Source organism: Strigops habroptila, chromosome Z (genome assembly GCF_004027225.2).
Source record: "Strigops habroptila isolate Jane chromosome Z, bStrHab1.2.pri, whole genome shotgun sequence".
NCBI classification, from domain to species: Eukaryota; Metazoa; Chordata; class Aves; order Psittaciformes; family Psittacidae; genus Strigops; species Strigops habroptila.
Window position 1 is genome coordinate 6,568,819 of NC_044302.2, and position 26,073 is coordinate 6,594,891.

General features: G+C 40.9%; 1 protein-coding gene across 2 annotated transcripts in view; it reads right to left on the reverse strand.

Moving 5' to 3' along the window:
* CDYL2 (chromodomain Y like 2) overlaps positions 1-25,582 on the reverse strand; it is a 61,832-nt gene extending 36,250 nt beyond the window's left edge. The window contains exon 1 of one of the 2 annotated variants that reach the window (XM_030469763.1): positions 25,339-25,582. In XM_030469763.1, coding sequence (XP_030325623.1) covers positions 25,339-25,362 — 24 coding nt within the window. In that variant the 5' untranslated portion in view covers positions 25,363-25,582. Of the gene's footprint in view, positions 1-24,946; positions 25,113-25,338 lie in introns of those variants that run through there. The other variant, XM_030469765.1, reaches the window with a different exon arrangement.
* Between the last annotated feature and the right edge of the window lie 491 nt (positions 25,583-26,073).

The window sequence follows — 26,073 nt, forward strand, 5'->3', positions numbered from 1 at the left end:
TGCTTTAAGCAGAACTGGTTTTGTACAGTGTCTTTCTGTGATAAGCACGGATGAGTAAAAGATGAATGAGAAATCTAAATTCAAGGAGACAAAATATTTTGCTAAGCTCTACAAAGAGCTGGCTGCTTTGGACACATGTACGGCTCGCAGCTTTCTAACACTGTTCAATGCTTCCTCAAATGTTTCTCTGTGGAATTCAATGGGATTTTCCAGTTTTATACCATCTGAGGATGTGTGTATGGGAAATGTGTGTGTTTATGAGAAGAGTTCAGCACATCCTAGTAAAGACCTGATGCTGCCTATGCTTCCTTTACAGTACTACATGTCAGCAGAGTTATTCCCAGTTCACCCTAGATGCATGTAAAATCCAAGTAGGAATCCCTGGGATTTAAACCATGAGGTTGTTTACTTTTATTTTAAAAGCAGTTTATAGGACCAGGAGCAGGACTTGAAGAGACTTCTAAGCAAACCAGTGTTTATGTGAACATATCACAGTTCCTTCAGTAAAACTGCCTGGAATTTGTTAAAAATACTTATGTTTCCAAACAGATGTGGAAATGTGTAAGCAGTAGTTAAAAACCAAAAAGATGACTACCACTAAAAGTGATTTCACTAACATTAAAGCAAGTCCAGAAATGCAGGAAGCAATTTATTAATTTACAAAAAAGCTGCACCTGAAATTGTTACCAAAAAGTTAATGCTGTTTTCTTCTATGTTCATTTGCAGTTTGTTCTCCTTTACCTTGTTCAGTTCTAGCTAATTTAGTTTTCTGTTGAACAGTTCACGCAGTCTTTTTCTCCACCATATGGGCTTCATTCAGATTCAACCCAAGGCCAGGACTTCAGTTCAACACTTTTACATCCATCCCAAAGCTTATCCAGAAGTGAAGATTCCACATTAAAAAAAACACAAAGGTTCAGCTATAATACAATATAAATAAATATCTGAACTACTCTGCTGTGACTCACTGCTTTACAAGTGCTACTGGTACGACTGTCATAAAATGAACCACATGTTCTTGTGTGGTAGGTAGGAAAATATTTCCTTAGCTCTTTTACAGCAAAGTGGTAAACTTAGGCATAAAGAAGCGAAAGCCTAGGTTTTGGGGAGTTGTTTGTCACACTGTGGTTTCCACAGGTGCTGAGGATTTAGGATTTCAATGGAAGCATGAGCTTCAGCCATTCAGAGAAGTTTTACCAATGCAGTGTGACAACTGAGGAGGACAGCTTGCTGGCTTTGCAAAGCCAGGGTGAAGATTAGGGTACGGCATATTGAGGGGGCTACAAGGTGATACAGGTCAGTCAAAGTGGCCACTGTACAACACACTCTCCTTGTCAAAGCTGTTGAAGTGAATTTTACACTGATCTTTGCAAGAAGACAATGTAATAGCTTTGCAGATATTGACAAGGAACATGCCCCGCATTGAAATGATAGCTTGGTAACAATTAAGGCTCTGTGTTGGGAAACGGGACAAATGGACAATTGCAGCATGTATAAGATACACGATGGGGAATAGCAATTTTTGGGTATGGTGTATAAAGTATCTCCCATCACAATATGTGTTTTCCAGCTGCTGTCTGCAGGGAAACACAAGTATTTTTCAAATTATCAGTATCTGTTTGACAGAGCAGCAAGCGAAAAAGGATTCCCAGCTCACAGGACCTAAGTTCCTTTACTGAATGTGAAGGAGGATGGTCATCTCTGCCTGCTACTGAGAAGAAAATGAAGAACTCTGTCTGTGTTGTATTAATGGCTTGACACAATAAGGGCATGTCAGAAGGATCAGTCATATATCCATTTTATGCTTTCTATCCAAACTAGAATAGGAGGCAACTGGTTTGGAGCATCCATATAGCAAAGTTAGTAACAGTCAAATTTGTGAATATCATGCAGGGACAGGTTTTAGAAGGAAAGGGCTAAAAATAGACAACTTTGTACAATACAGAAGGTTGAGGGGCAATCCTTTGAGTGAAAAGCTGAAGTAGCAGTTTGTAAAGTAGTGGGATAATAAGAGGTCATGAAACACAAAGGTTTCATTCAGAATTCAGTAGAATTCTTCATTTTCTTAGTTACACAAATTACGTTAATGTGATGGAAGAATATAAGAAGGAGTCAAAAAGAAAGGTACAGAAGAAAAAAGGAATAAAGCAACATGCTTTAGGCAACTGTAGTGGCATGATGGGAGCACAGCATTCTACAAAGAAGTATCCAGGATACCAGTGCAACATCACAGAAAAATGGCACATAACATTTCAAAAATTATCTGTGAAGGAGTAATTGTCAAAAAGGAAGAATAATACATCATTATCCCTCAGAAATAGCATTCAGATGAGCAGGGTCAGCAAGCCAAGTTCTGGCCTCAATTATTGCATTGGTTTTCACTGCAGATTTAATTTCTGTTCAAGATCTGAATTCTGTCCAGTGTAAAACCAACTGGTTTTACTACTGGTGCCTGGAAGGAACAAACTATCTTACAGGAGTAGTAAATACAGTTATGAAAGCTGTCAGCGTTCATCAGATGGGTAAATTTTAAATCTGAGAGTGCAGCTAGTTAGAGATCTGCATTTGAAAAGATAGGACAGTGCTTTAAGTGTGGGGATGCAAAGGCATGAAAAGCATATTCACTGATTTAATGTAAGAGTGTGTTCTGGAGCAATTAGATGGACTCTGTGTGAGAAGGACGTTTGCTTACAGTGCGGATGAAAGGCACTAACACATCTGTGCTTGTACAAATGTCTGCAGTGAGTCAGACTGACTGCACCAGACTGCGTGGCAGGCTCTGGCCACGTGCTACCATGAAACTCCTCTGGCTATGGTAGAGTCCCCTGGGAGCTGCTATCAGAGTGATGTGCTATGGAGAGGACAATCACAGGTTACCCTTCTGCTGTCCTCTGGCCCTAGGTCCTCTTGAAAGCTGGCTTTGGCCACAGATAGTCACCATTCCTTGACCTCAGTGAGTCCTTTTTCAGCCTTGGTAATTCACACAAGCTAAGGAAGTGTTAATTGATGAGTCTGGAGTTCTTTTAGATCACTATTATTCCTGCCAATAGGGTTTCAGCCAAGCGTTGGCAGTACTTCCAGCTGTAGGGTTGCTACAGAGTGGAATCCATTATTCTTTTCAGGGAGGTTCTAGGAACACCACCGGGCTTTCTCTGGTGTAGAGCTACAGATCCTGCCGTCCTGCTCAAAACTCCTGCCAGATCACTTGGAGGGTTATTGGGGAGGCATGTGCCATGTGTCTGTGCTGATGGCTATCTTCTCTTTCTGTTTGATAGGTGATGCAGACGGATCCAGCATCAGGGTGAGACTGGAGCTCTGATAAAGCTAAGGAACCATTTAGAAATGTCTGTGCTCAAAGCAGTATTGAATATGTAAGTAGTGAATATATTACTGAGGAAATTTTCCATGTATTTGTTAGTCAGATTCCTAACTTGGCGGTTGTGTTAATACTTCAGCTGCTCCTGGATGCATTTACAGCAATGATGTGGCAAAGGGCTTTGTTCCATGTGCCTCCGTAGAATGGGGCACAGTATTATTATAAATGTAGGGTTTCTGAGATTCATTTCCTACATTTGTGTCACTGGGATTAGGCTAGTGTATGTTCTCTCCATGGCACTATGCCAGTCACAAACCGAAGCTGCGGAAGGCTGCAGCTGTCTGCTTGTTGTTAATTGAGGGTTAGTGCAGAGACCAACATACATTGGTGCTCCAATACCCATACTGTTTTCCTGATACTTTATTAATGGAGCTTAAATTCACACTTTAGTATAAGAAACCTCTGAGTCAGATTTACTGCTACTGAGATCTCACTTGCAAAGGGTTTATGAAAATACAAAAAGGAGTTTTAACAAATGGCCAATAAGTTGGTAGATACTCTTATGAATCTCACACCTCATTAGTCTTCCAGTTCTAGTGAGCCCATGATAATCTTCTGATGTCCTTGCTGTCATCCGTAGCACAAACTATACATGTAGTCAAATGCCAGAACAGATGTCCAGAGAGGCTGTGGAATATCCACCCTTGGGGATACTCAGAACTTGACTGAGTAACCTAATTAAGTTGGTGCTGCTTTAAGCAAGGGGTTGGATCAGATATCTCTGAAAGTCCCTTCCAACTGACATTATTCTATGGTTCTGTGATACATAAATTCTGTCTTCCATATTTACTAAAAATTTACTAATTCTTTATTAATTCTTTTCCACTTGGAGAAGCAGCTCCATTTGGAAAACTGAGTTCTATGCAATCTGTGGAAGTGGGTGTATGAAATATCTCAGTTAAACTGAGTTTAGATTTACCAGGCAGCTGGAAGGGAGTTTCCCACCAGCAGCTCTGAACTTCCTTCTTTCCTTGACTTGATACCATCAGGGTTTGTTGACTTTCAGGTCATAATGGCAAGAACAATTTACTCTCTGAGCTGCACAAGGGACACATGCGTTGGAGGACTGAGGTCAGCCAATCACAAGGTTAAAAAGGTTTTCTTAGTCATTAAATGGACATTTTTTAATGCTGAGATACATTATGAGGTAATTATTCAGTGTATTTTCAGTGTTTGTATGAACATTCAGTATTTACAGTACAAGCAAAACAAGAAATGTGCTAAGTTGGGGTGTGACCATAAAACATCTTCCATGGTAACAGCTCTACATTTGCTCTTCATCCAATACAAAGGAATTAAAGACCGGGGTAAGAGGTATAAGTTACCATACATTTACCACAAAGATAAGAGGAAGCATGCTTATTCAGAGCAGCCCTGCAGAGAAGGACTTGGGAGTGTTGGTTGATGAGAAGCTTAACATGAGCCGGCAGTGTGCACTTGCAGCCCAGAAACCAACCATATCCTGGGCTGCATCAAAAGAAGCGTGACCAGCAGGTCGAAGGAGGTGATCCTGCCCCTCTACTCTGCTCTTGTGAGACCTCACTTGGAGTACTGCGTACAGTTCTGGTGTCCTCAACATAAAAAGGACATGGAGCTGTTGGAGTGAGTCCAGAGGAGGCCACGAGGATGGTAAGAGGGCTGGAGCACCTCCCGTATGAAGACAAGCTGAGAAAGCTGGGGCTGTTCAGCCTGGAGAAGAGAAGGCTGCGTGGAGACCTCATAGCAGCCTTCCAATATCTGAAGGGGGCCTATAAGGATGCCGGGGAGGGACTCTTCCTTAGGGACTGTAGTGGTAGAACAAGGGGGAATGGCTTCGAACTTAAACAGGGGAAGTTTAGATTAGGTTTAAGGAAGAAGTTCTTTACTACTGTGAGGGTAGTGAAGCACTGGAATGGGTTGCCCAGGGAGGTTGTGAATGCTCCATCCCTGGCAGTGTTCAAGGCCAGGTTGGACAGAGCCTTGGGTGACATGGTTTAGTGCGAGGTGCCCCTGCCCATGGCAAGAGGGTTGGAACTAGATGATCTTAAGGTCCTTTCCAACCCTTACTATTCTATGATTCTACGATTCATGCCAATAAAAATACACCTTTAGTTCTTGTATCTTTCCTGGTTTGTGCTAAGATGGTAACAGATGCTCTGCAGAACTGGATGCTTAGATGGGGTTTGGAAGTCTGAGTTTCTGTTTCTAGTCCTCCTCACTACCTGAGCTGTTCTCTTCATGTTTATGTGCCTTATCTGAAAAGTGTAAAGTGTTTAGTGTAAACCTCTGTAAAGTGATTTCAGACCTGCTGTTGAAAAGGGGCAAGGCGCATTGAAATAATTTCTTTGTACAGCAGTGTACAAAATGAAAACGCTGGTAAAGCAAACCTGTTTTGAAGCCTATATATAAAAATATGAAAATAGGAAAAAAACCCCAAAGATTAACATGCGCTGTCTATCTGCATTTCGTATTTATGATAGCTGCTGCTTGTATGTAGCCGTTTTGTAGTAGGTCATGCAGCATAATGTCCTGACAAGACCAAAACCTTTACAGCATACTCGGGAGGGGTAAGAGACTCATAAGCACATTATTTCCTTTTGCTGGGAAAAATAATACACCTGGATTAGATGGCTCCAGAATTACATAACACATTTCTCATCACACTTGAATCTTTCTTTTTCTCCAAGAACAGTTGTATACAAAGTCATACATAGAAAAAATAATAAAGAAATAAACAGTAACACACAGGATGGAGGAGTGTTAATATTCTTACCAATTCTACCAAAATACTGATAAATAGTAGTATTGCTTTTATTATGCTTGCCAGCTGTAGCCTCATGAAGGAACATAAACCTCATCCTTTTGAGGTATTTTTAGGGATATTCACTAAGCTTGATGAAGTACCTAGAATGCAACTAGACTGCCTTTTAGATAAGAAGAAAGTACTTTATGTTCTGATACTTTGAACATTTCAAGATGATATGCACATGGTTAAACTTCAGGTGGTCATGGAAGAAGGATTTAAACAAACTCACCGTTAGTCTTTAAATAATCAGAGAATTTCCCTAGAGAGTATGTAGTTCCCCAATCACTACCCTGAGATATTATTTTCATAGTTACAAAGCACCATGCAAATCTATCCTACTAAATAGATACTAATGATCATTATTATTTAACAGCCTAACAGGCGGAGCTTAGAGCAGTGAGCACTTTCCTTTAATATGTAGTGTGCCATAATGTTTTCCTTGGTCTTAAAATTAAGTGGTCAGAATATGTTAATCACAAAATCTAGTCTAGAGTGTCTGCCAGATAAGAGCTAACGATTGCTTAGTGTGCCCCAAAGACAAAGGTGTTAGTTTCGCAGTATAAAAATTCGGTGTTATTCTGGAAAAGACCTTGCCCTTGGCTGTTGAATGTCACATGCAGTATTCGGAATACGCACTCTGCAGAACAGGGCAAATACAACACATGCAGTACTGAATGCTACATGATCTTTACAATTTCTGCCTTGTTGATCACGCTGATGCACGCAACTACAAATAGGGCAGATTTTAAAAGGCAAGTTCACACCTGTGAATTACTTTCAAAGGGAATCTGAGATATTTTATAACATGTGCCAGAGTATATGTTAGTTAGATGACAGCCACTGGGGGAAAATGAATGGAACGTTACTCAGTTTCTCACTAAATGGCTAGCAAGAGTCTTCTGCAGGTGACGGTACAGGACAACAAAGTGTATGAATCACCTGTACATCTCCTACATTTTGTTTGAAATTTTCCTTAATCAGACAAGTACTCTGAGGTATTAAGTGAATTCCTCTTATGGCCACATTATTGAAGATAATTAAAATGTCTGAAATCTTTCCACTTTCAGTTGTTTGGTGATGTACTTTCCTATTTACTTATTTTTAAACCCTTCATAATACTATACATATTAACCATGGCGAGTCCTGTCCAAGTTAATCAATAAGCTCTTCAGTTTTGTGTAAGGAACATAGTTGCATTTTTTTCTTCCAACACAAAAATCTACTTGGCTTCAGGTTTTTTATGGTAGATACTTAGGGAGCAAAGAGATTTTTCAGGCTCTCTTCTCCCCCAGAGTTTGTATTTTAGAATTTAGGTTCTTTTCCCTAATACCTGTCTAGTTACAGGGCTCATAAGTCAGCAACATGAAATCTAATTATGTAAGTGGTTGTGGGCATTGTTCAATGAATGGCGTCGTCTGATAATCTACATATGCTGTATGTACTGTGAGAACATTTACAATTCTAAAAAATTAGTCTGCAATAGTTTGTTATTTATAACAGTATAAATCGCTGAAAATTTCTGCTACATGAGAGTGAGAGGCACTTTATAGTTCATTCACACACCAGAACTCCTTCTCCATCAGTCCACCACCATAACTTTCTTAAAACTATAGAGTTTCAACCACCATTTAAAAGAAAAAGCTAGTAATGTCCTGTTCATCAGATGTTCTAATAATAATGGTGAATGACACTGTGCATGTTTCAGCTTGAGCTTTTTAGCATTTTAGGTGTTTATTGCGTAGTAGTCTAAAAATGAAAAATACAAAACTATTACAATGACATTCACTATCAGAATGTCATGTGAATGGCATGTGATACTACACTATTTTTTTCAGTGTCACCAAAGTTTTCTGTTGTGGTTTTTTTTTTTTGACTAATGATTATTCTGGGGCTATAAACTTTTGGGGATGTAGTGTATTGATAACATTCTGAAAAAAAACCCCAAACCTTAGAATGAAACTACAATACAATCTAGAACAAGTTTTACCCATCATGGCACTGAAGAAGAACCAATGCCTCTTCCATTTAAAAGGAACCTATCTATGTTCCTTTTCAGTATGATGGCTCAGACTTGATTATTGCCTGTCATGGCATGACTTACAGGCTCACAGATTCACAGATTTGAAGACCAGAAGGGACAGTTACATCCACTTAGCCTGTCTTGGGTTACACAGGAATGCTCTTCATTCAGCAGTTCTGCACCAGGTCTGAAATTCTGATTTAGTTGAACCACATCTATTTGAAAATCATCACATCTTAATTTGCAGTGATGCACAGAAAGCACACACTGCTGTTAGGGAATCCTTCTCAATGCCCTAAATAAAATGCTATAACCTTAATGTTACAAAGTGCATCTCATTTCTAATTTCTGAAGGGTAAACTTCCAGCCACTGTTGCCTTTTGTATCTGTTAGCTAATTTAATTTTCCAAACCTTAAATCCTGTGAAGTGGTTTGCAGCTAACTGAACAGATGGTCTCCAAATTTCTTTAAGTTTTGTAAAATTTGGGTGCTAATGGATGGCTCTGTCTAAAATCTTGTAGCTGCTTTGGAAGCCATATTCTAAAAATATATCATAAGTGTTAGGGTTCATCACTTGTGTTTAAAGTTCAAATTTATGTTATTTCATATAATTTCGAAGGAGAACAATTTTATGAAGTACAGGACTATAATAACTGCATTCATCAGTTCAATATAAGTCACTTGCATTCTTTGTTTTATTGCTTAGAAAAATAATGAACCTCTTACAGAAGGTACAATTTTGACTAAAGAAAAAGAAAAATTAAATGTAAGGAAGATGTGCAGTGTTCAGTTCTGTGCCCTGGTTTGATTCCTGCTATGCAAAAAGTTTACTACTTATTGTCTCAAATCTGTATCCATGTGTTCAGTCATATGGAGAAAGAGAACAGACTTCCCCTGTGCTATACAGGATCATTGCATACAACTATATAATTATCCACATCTGTCTACAAACTGCTTTACATCTGCATAAATCTGTACCCTTTCTGAAACAAGACAACAATATCCTGATTTGTCTGTGAAAAATTCAAGTGCTAAATATTTATTTGAATTTATTTAGATACTATGTAATACATAATACTATGTAAGTGCAAAACCTTAAAAAATGTCATGAAAGTTACATGTGCTGTAAAAATGTAACAATCTACACTCAAAAAAAAAAAAGAATTTTCAAGTGTTTGGGTTTTTTAAAACCACATGCTATGAATTCAAAAGTACTAATTAAACAAATTAAACCAGAACACTTCAGGAATGTTCTGAAAGCAGGCACATAAAGCACTAATCAAATGTAAGGAAAGAGTTTAAATACCTCGAGCTTACTGGTTTGTACATTTTCTTTACCATATCAAGTCTTTTTATCCAAAGGATTAGTATCTTTTGGATACACAGACCCAAAAATAAGAAATTAGTTGATTTTGCTGACTTGCGAAACCATTCACTAGCACAAGTGATTCACCATAAACTCTGTTGTGGGAAATGAAGAAATAACAGCATTTTCTTCTCAACCTCAAACTTATTAAATAGTTTGTTGAGACTATTGGGGTATGTAAAAGAACTGCTGTCACTTCAGAGCAGACAGTGAACCAGAAATTACATGTTTTTCTCAAATGAAATTCACAACTGGTGAATGAATTCCTACTAAAACAACCCAGTTCTGCATTTCAGAGATCAGGGAACTCCATGGGGTAAATTCAGTCAGTCATTCACATTAGTGGTACATGAGCTCACTGGTCCAGGGCAGCCGAGTTTGCGTGAGATTTTCACTCTCTGATGAAAGCACAGAAGCTACACTTCCCTGTCCTTCTGTAGCCTACAAGGAAGTTGTACATACTGAGCTTCATTCTGAAGCCAAGTTTTCTGTGGACTCAGCTGTGGACAACCTGTCTAACTTTCCAGGCTTTCCTACGCATGGAGGCAGCAGAGAGAGGCAGTGGGGTGCCACAGAGCCAGAGACAGGCAGCAGGGGTTGCAGGGCTGCCAATGATTTCCCAAAGACAAGGCCAGCAACATCCAGGGAAATTCCACTAGCAGCAGAAAGGGAAGGGATGGGAAGCGCATGGAGCAGGGCTGGACACAAAAGTGCCTTAGAGCCTTCAGAATAAAACAAGCAGTTAGGGATTAGGAATGATCTTGAAATCACTGTGGATATTGCCTAAATTATAGTCCCTGCTGGTGAAGTGACTGCCTGATCCATATGTCACATGGGAGATTTACCACTTTCAAGCTACACACACACACAAATGAGCAGCACAAATCTATCATAAGGCAAGGTACAACAATCTTGTTGTGTGCTAGGATGCCTTAATTTTCCTGAAAGAGAGCCACAACGTTTTGCAACATGAGCATTCTGGAAAATTGTGAATACGTTCACTTAAGGGCCAGACCTTCAGGTCTTTGGTTTTAGATACCTGAAACGCTTTTCAAAAGGCTTCATTAAAAACGAAGGGAAAGACAGCTTTACTGAATAGAATAGCATTAATTTTTTTTAATAGACATGAATTATTTTCCTGTAAGTGACAGAAGAACCCAGCGTATCAGACATTTTCCTAGCCATCTGAGTCAAAAACTATAGATTTTGTCTTAGTAGAAGTCACAAAGCATTACACCACTGCTAGATTCTGGCATGTTATTTAAACAGTGCTATACTCATAGCTGTGCACAACCAAATCTCTTCAGCACTGTAATGAGTAAGGTCAACCCGGTTAGTTGAAGTCCTGTTTTCTTAAATGACTTTTATAAAAATATTTAGCCCTAGGGCTTTTAATTTTCTTGCTTTATCCACCATATTTCTCATCTTTTGGTATTAAAGCACCCTGGAGTAATTTTATAAAAGTAATTTTTGAATGTTCCAAAGTAGACTGTCCAAGAATATATAATTTACAATATTCATCCATTAATAGAACTGGTGTAGCCAGAAAATCGGCACGATAATACTTTTCTTTAAAAATGATACCAGTTCATCACCCTGAGTCATTTTTAGGTTTCTATGGTGAATGTTTTTTTTTTGCAGAGGAAGCCTGAGAGTTTGCTGGCTGACTGAGTCTTTTGTCCAGTGCATTTTCAGTCCTAACCATCATGGGAGGTAGGTGTGAGAAATAGTTTCCAAAATCAACCTTTAACTTTAGGGGAGAGGGGGAGAACCCTGCTCATTTAAGAGAGTCTGATCCAGATACCAATTTCCTTTGATAACAGTGATGATATTGACGTGGCTGACTACGATGAGGAGTTGATAGCCACGATTGTAGAATTAGTAACTTAGGAGATCTCCTTCCATCCTGTTTTGCTAAAAGTGAGATAAATGGCACTGCAATGAATTTTGCCCTTTGAAGGTCAGTGTCCACACTGCACATGAAACGAATTCTTGCCATTCACATTTTACAAGAACCATATTAACATTCATGAATGTTTCATCTTCAACTGTTTCATCAGTTTGCTTAACAAAAATGCCAACTTCTTACCTTCTGTGGGTACTTACTTCATCAAGAAAATCAGTTTGTTTCTACATGAGCACAAACCACCCGGACTTCTGTGAACATGGTGACCTGGGGCAGTGGAAGTTATGTGCAGTACAATGTCATTTAAGCTCTGGTTAGAGAAGTCTGATCAACTCGATGCTAAAACCAGCTGCTAAAGCGGGTGAGCTACTTAACACAAGGGTTGCTGATGTTGCTGAATCTGGTGCAGCATGGAACTATGCAGTTTTTTAGAGCTCTACAGTGTACAAGGCTCAAAGGTCAGCCTGAGGGCGCTGCATTGCAGGACTGAGAACTCCAAAGAAACTCTCAGTCCTATACAGGATTTATTAAGCTCATTAAAATAACACTCAGTCCTAAATGAGCCACAGCTTTACTTATTCTCTGTTGTGGCTCTTGAAACTCAGAGAGTGTGATTCCCTCACACAATAGCAGCAAGAAGCCACAGATCGAAAGCAGCTGCCACCATGTTTGCAAAGCGGAACGTGCTCCCAACAGTCTGCAGTTTCTGTCCCAAAAGTGCTGCAGCTACCGGTTTAACCATTCAGAGACATCTCTGAGTCAGAGGTTCAAGTAACCACCTCAGAAATGGAGCTAAAGACTAGTCACTTCAAAAGAAGAAAAAACCAACAAACCAAAACTGACGGTACAACAGCCTTGGTTGAGCCTCTGTCTCCCTCAGTTACATGGTATCTGCCACTGCAAAGCCCTACCACACTACTGTATAATCAGAGGGGGAACGGAAAGGCAGGTCTTGCTATCAGTCCTCCTGTGAGATCTAAGGCTTATCACACAGTTCCTCTGCTAACCCTGAGGCTTACTGCTCAAGTACTTTCCAAATCTTGAATAAGTGATATATCAAATACTAAATATCTGTAGGCAATCCTCAGATATCCCCTCGAAGCCTGTAGAAGTGTACGCATTTAAGTACACAGCCAAAACATACCTTCCTGATTCTCAGTACTAAACAACTTCCTCAGCACCTAACCTTGCACTTGCAAAGATCAACTGCCATTACACTGCAGCTTTTGATGCCCAGAGAGGCCTATGATCTCAGAATGGCTGCCTTTTAGTGGCAAGAGGCACAACAGCAGCTGGACATGAAGTAAGAAAGACGTTTAGGGAAAGTTCTGTTAGAGCTGCTCTGAGCTGCACAAACCGCTAGAATTAATAAGGGAATCTAGAAATTTCACAGAAGTGTTCTGTTAAGGCAGAAATTATTTCAGTTACTTAGGGAATTTTGCCTTGTGGATAAAACAGCATTAAAGAATCTTGTCCTGGTTTGTCAACTGCACTTTGGCCACATATAAACCCACTGTAGAAAATCAAGGGGTGTATATCCTAAGATACAACAATGCAGATTGCCTATCCAAAATAGAAGAGTCGTTTACATGTCTTAATTGATCAGTAAGGCAGACTTTTTTTCCCCCTGTATACTAAGTAGGCTACAAGAGCAGCAGTTAATAGCAGGGGAGGAAAGCTGCATCATTCATGGTACAAAGAGAAGGTCCAGTTCATGCTAAAAGGAGATCTGTCTTTGTCTTCTAAACACGTTGTCAGTGGTACCTGCTATGAGTGGATGAAGCACAAAAAATAACAGCAGCAGATTCAATTGCAGAACGATTCAAATCACAGCCCACAGCAGCTTGTAAATAAGTGGTAACCATGCACACACTGCAATATTTGATACCACTTCTAAGAGTGAGAAATGTGGTATCACTGGCACTCACTAGAAATACTGTAATGTCATGAAGTAATGTCACATCAGAAAGCCAAAGCGTAGGATGGTGAAACAATGTTGGGAAAAGATCCGGCATCCTTTGTGGTGCACATGACAAAGCTGATGATACTCAATTGGGAGAAATAGCAGTCTTCCATCCATTCTTCTTAAGCTTTTCTGAGGCAGCAAGAACACCATTTTATGTAAGATCATGAACTACAACAGGTAGTCCACGGCTGAGCCCTACTGTTCTTGGATGAACATGCATTCTCAGTGTAAAGAAAGATTGATGAGAAAAATAATCCAAAGCTTCTGATGTGTACAATGAAAAACAAAGGGTGTCTTCCTTGGAGCTTGGAATTTTTGTTATCTTGATCCGATTGATAAATGCCGTACAACATAGTGTTTGCTTAGGCTTTACTTAGCAGGGAGAGATGACCAGGCTACCTTGGCAGTGCTGCGTAAGTCTGTGAGCTGATGCAAGCGCAAGTGTATGCGAGTACATGGGAAAAGCACCTGAAGTCATTTGTGGCTGGTGAGAAGGCAAGGGGGAAGACAGCAGGAGAGTAATAGATGAGTCTTCTTCCAATGGCTTCTGAAACGGTCTTTGGGGAATGAGGATGCGGGAGGAGCAGAGCATTCTGATACTCCTTAGCTGCTGCGAGCCTACCTGCCCTGTAGTCTGATGGCGTATTACATTTCAGCTTCCCTAAAAGTGCCAATACACCAGCATTATGTACAAAACGCTTCAGCAGGTCCTAAAGCAAAAGAAAGTCAGAGAGGGAGCTGATCGAAATCAGCTGGGCTCTGAAAGCATTTCTCAGCCCTATGATGCTAAAAAACTTTGCTCTGAGAGACCCATGACTCCCAGAGTTAATTGATGATTGCCATTCTTGACACCAAGAGGCAAATAAAATGCAGCAGTGAGAAGGCCATAAAAGCTGGCCATGGGTCTCACCCTTCTTATGTAAGAGTTTCTGTGAGTGTAAAGTAAAAGAGCCACTATTTCCACTGTATATGTAAAAATACATTATCAAATACAGCTTTCTCTGGTGTTTCTGTTGCATCTTTTGTGTATCATCAGCGCACAGATGATTAGGGCTTTTACTGTACATAAGACATTATCAGGCCATTTAGGTAAGTAACGGGAATATACAGTGTTACTAGATTTTGCAGCCTGAATTGCCTATTTTTTATTTAATTGCCTGTCTCACACTTTGTTCTTATATCTAGAGACAGAAAAACAGTCACTTTGCATTTCCACTGTAAAATTTCTCTTCTTCCACTACCGAAGAGCCAAAGCTGATACGCATGGCTTCTTTCAGTTTCCTGTTACTGTTATCACTGTTTCCATACTAAAGTGTATTTTGCTGACTATACAAATATAATATTCTCTGGTATTGATCTGCAGCATATACTAGTATTAGGTATATAATAGTGACTACTTGATAAAACATTGTCAAGTTCCTCATCATCTCTACCATCTCCTTTTCTGACTGTTGCAGCACATTGGTTGTAACATTTCAACATGGAAGAAAATGATGAACCAGTGGTGATGTTTAATTACACAAAAGTGGAAGCTGGTTTCAAGCTTTTCACATTTTTGAATTGTGAAAAGCTTGAGTTTGGGCACCCAGACTCTATTACAGTCTCACTTCCAGTTACTGCAGTTGAATTGTGAAGTTTTAATGTCCCTCATCAGCCTGTATTTATTCCTTCAAGAACTTCCAGGTTATTTCCCCTGGAGTCATGTGAAGGCATTTTATCACATAAATGTGGTATTCCATACAATTCCATAGTACTTAATTTGGGATATAGAAAGTCTCCTTCCTTCTCCCTCTATGATTTTGATACTTTTGTCATATTCTTATTTAATTTGAAGCTATACTGTTAGATCATACCATTGTTGAACCTAAAAGGTTGCTACTTTCTCTGCTTAGGTAGAGCCAAGTTCAATTACTTGTCATCAAAGAGGTCTTCTCATGTTGTGTCATCCTGAATTCATGCATTCATGTTTGCACTGTAGTCCACTACTCCTCCCTCACATTAATGACCAGAAGACTTTGTGATGAACATCTTTGCAGTCTAAGAGTCTCCAAATCCATTCAGGAGCCCAGTAAGCATTACTGTGCATTTTCTTTCCATGTGAACCACATTTAGCAGCAATTCCCCAGCACCTTTCCTGTCAGATTTCCTGTGCTAAACCACCTGAAATCTATCTTAAAAACAGTTCTGAAAGACAAATTCATCAGGTGTACTAACGTGATAATGGGATTTTATATTTTGCAAAACAGTCCCTTCTCCAAAACAGGAAACGATTTAATGGTTTAAAAAATATTATTAGAGGAAATTTCAACTGCTTAACATTTAAAGGGAAGTCCATTAGCACAGCCAAGGAAATTTTACAAAGCAGTCTTTAAAAAAAACACTGTAATGTCACACTTTATTATGTAATCTTTCTCTTCTTACTAAGACTAATACATAAGCAACACTCTCTTCATAGAGACATCAGAGAATAGTTTAGAATACCACTGCTCAGCGCAGTGACTGTGAAGTGATGTCAAAAAAACTATTGGTTTTGTCTGTGTGAAAAGATTTGACAAGTTGAGTTGGTCCGTTAGAAATGAGACTATTTATTTCTAATTAATTACTAATATCAGGGTATTAGTAATCACCAGTTCTGGAAAAACAAACACAATAGCAAATTGAGGGGGTTGTTAAAAGTTAGTGTCTTTTTAATGCATATTCAGGTAAGGCCTTTAAAGATTGATAACTGTGTATCAACAGCCCTGTACAGCGTTAAGGAAGCCTATGAAGACCATCAAAAAATGTAAATACAGGTAAGTTGTGGATAAACCCTTTTAGATGCTGAAATGCTGTTCTTATAGAAGTAGGAGAAAGCTGGTTTTGTTAATTACAAATATCGCATAAATATAACTTTCTAGTAACACTGACTCAATCATTTGCCTCATTCCATGCATTAACTCAGTTTTCTAGTTTATCCCTTTACCCCATGTATTAACCAGAGCTACAGTGATAAGCCAAAACTTCATTTTTATTATGCATGTTTGAGTCAATTCAACTTCCTCACTTCCTCCCTCTCCTGTTTGCTTTTACCACCTGTGACATCGTGTTAGAAGTCTAGCCTGGGAGGTATCTAAAAACCACGTTTTCTGTGCGGAAACTGAACCCGCTATTCTAATTTGTCCTTTAGTTGCAAGGATACTAATTGCCAATGATTAGCAATTAGAATACTAGAATACAACTTGTAAGGCAAGTATGTTTGCGATCTCTGCAGACCGTATCAACATCTTAGTCAATACCTATGTTTGTTTAATAACTGTAGTTAAGTACAAAACTAAGAACTGCCATACGAGGTCAGACTGAAAGTCCATTTAGCTCAACATGTATATTCTAATAGAAATTAGTACTGAATGCTTAGGAAAGGGCATCTGTAGAGTAGGTGCTGCCCGTGCTCTATCCTCCTGGCTTCTGGGGACTAGCACCTCAAAGATTCTTTTTGTGCTTAAAGGGACCTATCCTCCAAGAAGCACTTTTATCATTCTTTGAAACCACGTATAGTTCTGGCTTCCACAACATCTCATGGCAGTAAGCTCCAAGATTTCAAAAGTGCGAAGAAGTACTTCCTTTGTCTCAGTCATTTGTCTTATAATTTCATTTGCTGCATACCTTTTCTTGTGCAATAAGAAATAGCATTCATCACTGTATTCATCACTAATCATCCCCATGAGTCTTTTCCACAGCAGTCGTATCTCTCTTGATCACTTCTTCTGGAGCCAGAAAGTTGTCCTAAGGTGTCTTTTCACTGACAGCCATTCCATACTGTGCAACACTCCGTTGTCTCTTCTCTGCATTACTTCTAGTTCTGTGTTCTCCTTGAGGTGGGCGCAGTACTGCAGATGTGGAACCGCAATAGTATTCCCCAGTGATATGAAGATGATCATCTTCTGTTTCATTCTCAATTGCTGCTTCAATAACACACAAAATTCTGTCTCCCTGAGGTTTATCTCTGATATGCAGTAGTCAGGTCCCATGGACCAGACACCCATTAGGAGCTGGAACATTTTGTGGTTTAGTTTCATCTGAAGGGAGTGTGGTCACTGGCCTCCAAGACCGTTCTGTGATGCAAACAGAGGTGTGGTAAATGGGGATCACAGGGAGATTCACTTCAGAAGCAGGTACCTGACCCAAATTTAAATACTAATGTGGACACATCCAAAAACTTTCCACAGTGATTCCAAAATCTCTCCTTCTTCAGGGCTCATTGTTATGCACGTATAGTCAGGATTATTTTTCCTTCGATCATTAGCTTGCATTTATAAACACTGAATTTCAGCTGCTGTCATCCAGCTCTTCACTGTCAACCTCTCTCTTGACAATGTTAACAATAATCCAGAAGTTATCAGCAGTAAGTGTAATTATTTTCAGATAATTTATGATTCTGTTGTACAGCACAGGTCCCAGCACTGATGTCTGGAAACTTTTATCACAGCCTCCCTTCATTCCTTCCTCTCTGTGAACCAGGTAGTCTAAGAGATGACCAATCCTTCTGGACCACAGCTTTGGTTCATTAGCAGCTGTTCCCGTGGGATCTTACAAGAAGAGTTTTTGAAAATCCATTTACACCAGCCAGAGCCATTCTCATCCAGATGCTAAGAGTTCTGTGAGATGTGCCCCTCCTCTAAAACTCCATGTTAATTCTTCTCTGAACAAAAACATGTTCACATATATCTACTGATTCTATTTCTGTTTCTAAGTGCTACTAATTTGCGCACAATGGAGCTCAGACTTAGCGGTGTGTAGTCCCTTGTATCCCTTCTTAATCCATTGGGTGCTGAGCACACGTAAGTGCTTACATTATTCTAAGATGATTTGACATAAACCCTACAAAATCTAACTAAATGCAGTGAAGTGCCTTATGGAAGAAAATATCCTCATTGTCCTTGTTTTGCCCCTCTGAATGAATGGGCTATAAGTTTTGTGGGTAGTCTGTGAGAAATCTAGCAAAGCCCGAGCAGGGCAACTGCTGTTTTCGAGGAAAAGTGTCTTTTTGACGTATGTTTTCAATGCTGGTTTTGTTTTAGTGTTTTGTTGTAGTCTACTGATCATGCTGCTACCCTTTACAATTTTGCAAGAGTCAACCTATGTCCCTTTCTTTGGCGAGCCACAAGAATAATAACTTTTTCCTACACAGGTCAATCATATAAACTTCTTGTGAAAGCTTTTAGAGACCTGGTACATTTGCAACAATATTTTATGTTATGACTCATAATGAGATAGTATCAAGATTGTTTCAGAATCTACATTTTCTTTGTGTGATAGAAGAAATCAGATTGAAGTGGATTCCCCTTCAAGTTTGCAGTATTACCAGTCTACAGTTTTGATAATAAACACAGAACGTGACATTATTACTCAACAGGCAAAAAGGATGATTTTCCTCTTGTCAAAACCAGAATATTCTTATTTGCATGAATGTAAAGCAAGACAGCGTTAACATACCCCACTACTTGTTGCCCTACAATCCAAATATTTCACTTTAAATTGTTTGATATATTACATTGTTCTAATAGTTTTAACAGGAAACAGTTAACTATTTAATTAATCTTTTTTTGCCAGTGTCAGGATGCCACTGACATAAAATGTGCTGCAGATATTGTCTGAAAAATACATGGGTAGGGAGGAACAACACTGATGAAAAAGTACAGAGCCAAGAAACTGCAGTACTGCTAAAAGCCAAATGAATGGACAAAGAAATGTATTTACAACATAGCTAGCCATCACAATTACTTCTTTGATTAAAAAAAAATAAATAAAAATTAGCCTATGTCTTTCAATATTAGACCACATTTAAATTTTGCCATTATTTGAACTGTCTCTAAATATTTTAACTTTCACAAAAAATTACTGAACAATGAGCTTATTGCTGGATTTTAATTTTGAATCCAAGATCAGCCCAAAGTAAAGCACTGCATTTGTCATTCAGGAAGTGTTACAAAAATTCTTGTCATTTTAATCTTCAGACAGGTATGAACACCGAATGTGGGCAAGAAAGAGAAGCATGTTTGGTTCAGTGTCCTTGGTGGCGGGAAAGTCTTCCCTGCAAATGTTTAGGCTTTCTAGAGTGGTACAGAGCGTGTTTTCAGTAGCCATTCCAAGCAGGAGTATGCTTATGACATACATTTTGAGACAAATTACACTTGATTCAGATAAAACACTTCATCAAGATTGTAACAGAACTGTAACATGCATAAGAAATCAATTGGTTTTCAGTATCCCAAAATATGCCAAGCAGTTTACAGTGTAACGAGGAAGTTGGAATCGTGGTAACAGAATGACGTTATAGGTAAACAAGACAGTCATTATGTGCATTGTAATGTTCCATATGTGGCTCAACACTGGAATTTCTTAGTAAGATAATGAATATTGCCAGAGTTATCCAATTATACTTTTGAAACTCACTCAGGATCTTCAATTTAGGGAACTTCAAGACCCAGGCAGAAGGGACTCAGGTTAACTCTTCGTTATTGGCTTTATACCTCAATTTAATCTATTGTCCAGATAATAGCCCAGTTTGTTATTCTTCTTGCCCAGAAGAATACTGCAAATCACACCTAATTTGGAATCTAGTCCTGAAAACTTTCATCAGGCAACAAGATTTCTGGATGTCTGCTGACTGAGAGTAACACTGCTCACAGGTTACTGCATTTTGAGGATAGCTGTCTACTAAATACGGATTTTGATAACAAACCAATGACAATGTACTAGCTGATTCTTCGAAATAGTTGTTAGTAAAGCTTTTCCACTAAAAGAAAACTAAGGTGTTAATTACACATGACCAGGTGCTTAGTGGGTGGGAACAAGCCTGGTAGTACTGAAATCGGCATCACATCCATAGCTTGTCGTTCTAAGGAGCAGGTGCTTGACTTTGCTCTATATTCTCCAGATCCTACGTCAACAGCAGACTGTTTTCTGCTTGTGAAATCAGTCTTGCTCCTTCACCATAGAACCATTATAGCAATACAGGTTGATTTAACTTGAGAAATAATACCATTTACTTAAATATACCATCTTGCAAGTCACCTCTGTCTTAGAAGATACATGGGTGAAATACTTAAAAAATGGATTTCTGCTTTCCAGTTCAATAAGCAGGTGTAAGTACGTATCTTTCCTAAAAAGTGACCCCATTGACAGACATGCAAGATGGAAAGCCACAATGCTCAACGACATGCATTTCCTCCCTCTGTGAAACAGGGATTCTTTTCTGAACTCTGCACCTGCAAACCAAACCTAGCATCCAAAAGCTTAGTTGTGTTCTCTCCCTTCTGCACGTCTCCACATGTAGCAGAGATTCAGCAGGCCAAAAAGTGCCATTATTATCTTCAAGTTTTGACTTTGATGGTACCTGAGTGCAGGTACAAATGGGAGATTCTGGAACTCATCTGGAAATACATTGTCTTTCTAGTGGATCACATGAGCTAAAATAAACTGCAGCTCATTCTTTCACAGCTGCATAAACAGACTAAGATTTAATTGGAACTCGTCACTATGGTACACAAGTCTTCTATCCATGGGCTTGTATCATTTCAGTGAGAAGATGCCACTTTTTAAAACATCACTTTTCCTCAAAGAGCAACACTTCAATGCAAAAACTGCTGAGTTTTAAAGATTGATTTTATTATTGTGACCCAGAAATACACGTGACATTCCCCTTCAGAGATTTAGTTATAATCTGTAGATCACTTACCTAAGGTGGTGTAATATAATCTGACACGATGTTAAAATAAGACTTAAATTTCAACATCATCATCCCTGAATGTCTAATTGTGTTCATTGTATAGAAACCCCCAAAATATTAAATAAGAAAAGCAACAGTTTCATGAGCACCTCTGTGTAACTGATAACTGATTCATATATTCATCAATAATGTGGAGTTTTATTGCAGTAAGTGGGATGTTCTGTGCTAGGAAAAATAAAGTTAGATGCACTGTTCGTACTGAATTTTTTTCCCTTCCAAAGCCATCTCATAACTTTTAATACCAGAGCCTTTGTGAGAGAACTACTTGGGTTCGGGTAATGCGAGAACTAAATTATACATGGAAAATAGAAAATATTACTTCAAATTACTGACAACAACTTTAATGTGAATCAACAAACTTGGTATTTATGAGTAAATACATTACCCTTTCTGTTTGTTACCAAAATGAACGAGGATTTCCTATCACCACATCCAACAGTGTATTTGAATAATAAAGCAAACCAGGGCCGCCTTCCTGAAGGCCACTGTGAATACCCTTTTGTCACTCCTTTATTTTCAGTTTGCTATTTCTAAGGAATATGCACCATAGTTCTTTAATATTTAACAGGTTATGAGAAAAATTCCATGACTCTCTCACCCACTCAGAAAAGCTTGAAGTCATAAGCACATGGAAGTCAAGCAAAGCCAAACTAGGATTTTATATAGCCTGAAAATTACACTAAAATATATACAGCATTCCCTACTGTTAATTTAAACGGAAAAAAACCCCACTGCTTAAAAATAAAGCTTCAAAACTAACACCTACCTTCTATCACATAATGGAAGCAACTCTCTTTGGATGTAAAGTTTCTTGGTTCTAATACACACATCTAGAACTGACTACCAGTAAACATGGAATTCTCAATGGGTGTTCTTTTGCTTCTAGAATAAATTGCTACCTGTTTCACAGCCCTAAAAGAAATATAATGGGAGGCTTTTCAGATTGTTAGAAGCCATTTCTAACTAGAAAAAGGCACCTAGTAAACCAAACACTGAGGTTATTTTGTCTGTGATCTTATGTTGCTTCAATGTAAAGATATTAATTGGATTTATCTTTAAAAGGCTGAAAGGCCTTTTAAAACAACACAGCAGTATAAAATAAAGGAACTGAAAGGATAAATATGCACATCTATTTCCAAAACTTAAAATGTTATACTTTTCTTCTTGAGTGCCACCAAAATAGAAGTTAGTATAGGTAATACACACTGCACTTTTTAATGTGCTTTACTATGGCTCCTAGATCATGATGGGCTTTAACAAAATAATTTTGCAGTATTAAATACTCCAAATTGCAGAGCTAACTATTGTCGTATTCGCTGAAGTTCAGTAAGAATCCTTGAAGGACTCGGATATTACTAATGGAGTTGAAGGGCAGTCGAAGGGGAGTGCAGTATACCTTTGGAATGTCACCATAAGTCCCAAATTTTATTTATTTACACCAACAGCCCCAAATTATTTATATTATACCAACAGACCCAAATAATTTCAAGCTAAAATCCTGGAACTGTTTAATGGTCATCCTGCCATCTACATCATGTTTTACTTCTTCAAGAGGAGAGAAAAGAGGGACATATCCAAGCAAGGACAAGGTGTCAGCTCTGAAGGCATTACACACTTCATCTCATGTGCTAACTGGTGTGGGACATCACACCCACCTTGAAGAGTTTGCTTCTACCAAGTCCCTTTCATGCAGTTGGTTTTCTGGGATGGAAAGAAGCAGGGAGGCAAAGCTAAGTTGTTTTTTAAATGAAGCTACTACCCTCTATACACTCACAAACTCTTCAGCTTTCTAGACATTTCTTCTGTCCTCTGTCATCAAGAATGTCACAGTGTAAATGCAAACTGTAGATCGATTGATATGCAAAGCCTTGCACATACCTCTTCCTGCAAGCCCAACATGTACATGTAGATTTTACACCATGACCAACTGAGGTGGTCATATTCCAAACACGTCACACAACAAGAAATGAATAGCCATACCTCTTTCACCTACCTGTCCTGGTGGATACAATCCTTCCGTATTATACAATGATAAGCAAAAGTAGTTCAAATGGAGTAACAAAGAAAGGAAGTGTGATTCAGAGGCTTTGAACTACAGCACTAACAATTCACATTCATCCATGCAAATGCCTGCAGAATGTCTGGGCCTAAAAACTGACTGCAAAGTGGGTCAAAAGAATGCTCTCCCACAGAAACCCTACATGCCAGGTTACTACTTGAGTAACGCCACTTGCATATCATGCAGTAGTGCGCTAAATGCACAGCCCACATCCAAGTGCGAAACATCTATTGTCTTAAAATAACACAAAGATCATAAAAAAAGCAGAATTTTTTAATGATGAGTAAGAGCTAAACCAGCATGGCTACCATTAGCCTGAATGGTAGTACTATTCAGGCTAATGGTACTAGTTTTACCTAGGTACTAGTTTTACTTCTTTCTAGAACTGATCACAACATGTAAAGAAAATTTGGACAACACCAGATGAAGATCCTCTACACATAATACAGAACTGTATCGTTAACATTTTTGGGTCAAAGTTGTTCTTCACAGAGCTCCCACCGGCTATTCCGCAGTCACAACAGCAATATAGCTGACATGCAATATCTTTAAAGTGAAAAGTAGTATGCCAGATACTGCAAAATGGTGGAGAAAAGGCCAATGTCATATTCAAACCATCATGTACTTCTGATAATTTAGCACCATGCAGGAAAGTGTAAGCACTGTTCACTTCAAAGAAACTGTGTGTCCCACACAGCAAAATACAGTCCTAACAGAGCAATGTCATTGCTTAACTATGACCTTTGTTAAAGGCTTTGAAATACCATGACAAAGTAATCACTGTCTATGCGAAATCTGCCAGATCCTCCACTTCTTGCACTTAAGACCCTACAGCTGATCAAGATCATCAAATGGAGACTAAGTCCAGCTATGTCCAACCAACTGCAGCAGCAGTTCCACACCCAAGCACACCCTGATGGTTGAGCAGTGCCTAATCATTGGCACACAGTTCCAACTGGACGGGGATCGTTTCTGTCCTAGCCCTCAAACTGTGAGCTCCAGATGACCACACCACAAACGGCTGTTTCAGCAGGAAACGCGGAGCCTGAGGAGGTGCTCCACACCGAAAGCCGCTGGACATCCAGTCATATCTGGGCTCTTTAAATGGTAGACTTCCACCCCGGTTCCACTTACTAGAGCTGGATATTTAAACACCTGGGTCCAGTCTGCCTTATTTTTAATCTCTACTTTCTCCTTCCTCTTCTCTGGCACGGCAAGAGTGGCTTGACTTGTTCTCAGTTTGGGCATTAGAACTGGGTGCCCGAGGTCAAAATTCGGCTGTGTCTCACGACTGCTTGCCAGCTCCTTCTTCAACCCCTCCCTCTGCCTGGACCCCGATGCGCCGCCGCGCTCCCCGCGGGGCACCGCACGCCGGGCTGCGGGAGGCCGGCACCGGCCCCACCTCGCACCCCGGGGCCGCCCGGCCGCGCCGCAGCGGGGCCCCCGCCAAACTTTGCCGCCCGGCGCGGCACGGCGCGGTGCTGTGCGGAGCGGAGCGGTGCGGTGCGGAGCTGGGGGCCCGGCCCGGCCGCCGCCCCCACCGGCCCCCAGGCTGGAGGTGAAGCAACCTGGCGCCGGCTCCTGCACTTTGCACAGCGGGCGCAGAGCCGCCTCCATCCCTGCGCCTCCCGGCAGCGCTAAGGCGCATTTTTTCGCACTAATCTGCACATTCAGCACGTCCAGAGCGCCTATGACTTTACCTGGACTTTCTCCACTCTCCGGGCTCATCACACTGCGATCGCCTCCCCATCCTACCGCTAACTCTCGCTCTCCTTCACTCCTTCCTCCTTCTCTCTTGCAAGGCCTGCTAAGATCATAGCCCGATGGAAAGTAGAGAGAGAAAGAAAAAAGAGAGAGGCAGAGGGAAGGGAGGGGAGCCGCTCCATCCCTCCCTCCCCCCCAACCCGGTGCACACGCCAGCCCTTTTCCCCCCACCCCAGCCCTTCCCTCGGCGATTTCCTCCGCTCTTCGGCAACTAGGAGGGCTCGGCGGAGCGGCTCCCAGCCGCGGCACCGCTGCCCCTCCGCGCCGCCCGGCCGGCGCCCCCCCCCGCCGGCCGCCTGCCCCGCAGCGCCCCGCGGCCCCCCGCTACCTCGTAAAGATCCCCTGAAGCCATGCTGGGTTGCGGGACTGGGCTCCTCCGCGCCGTCTCCCTCTCTCCACCTCTCCCGCTCCCCCACTCGCTCTCTCTGTTGAGTAAACTGTGTTTTGCAGAATGACAGGCTTTGGGGCTGGCTGTGCGCAGAATCAGAGGCGAGCAGAGGCAGAGGCAGGCGGCGGGGCTGGCGTAACCAGCAGCAGCTCGGGCGCACAGCGCTGGGAGCCGCGTCTCCCCCGCGGCGGCGGGGCCGGTGCTGCCCCCCTCCCCGCCACACACACCCCGCCCGCCGACACCCTCACCGCCTCCGGGAAGGGGGGGACACACAACGGGGACCGGGATCGGGACGGGTCCCCCTCATGCCCTCCGGCAGGGAAAGTCCCGGGGCCGCTCGGAGGGCGGCCTCCATTCACCCCCCCCCCCCCCGCGCCCCGGTCCGAGCCGGGAGCGCTTCAAACTCTTTCCGCGGCCAAAATACATGAATAAAATATTGATGATAAGAATAAATAAAATTAAACGGGGGGGAGGGGAAGGAGCGGCCGCGCGGCGGGGAGGGCCGCGCCGCCCGCCCAAGGTCACCACGGGGAGAAGCGAGCGCGGGGCCGGCTCCCCCGCCGCCGCCGTCGGGCGGCCCTGCCGGCCACCTTCCCGTCCCCTCGGCGCCGCATGGCCGCCCCACCCACCCCGTGGCCATCGCCGAGGAAATGGAGGTGGCGGGAAACCGCTGAG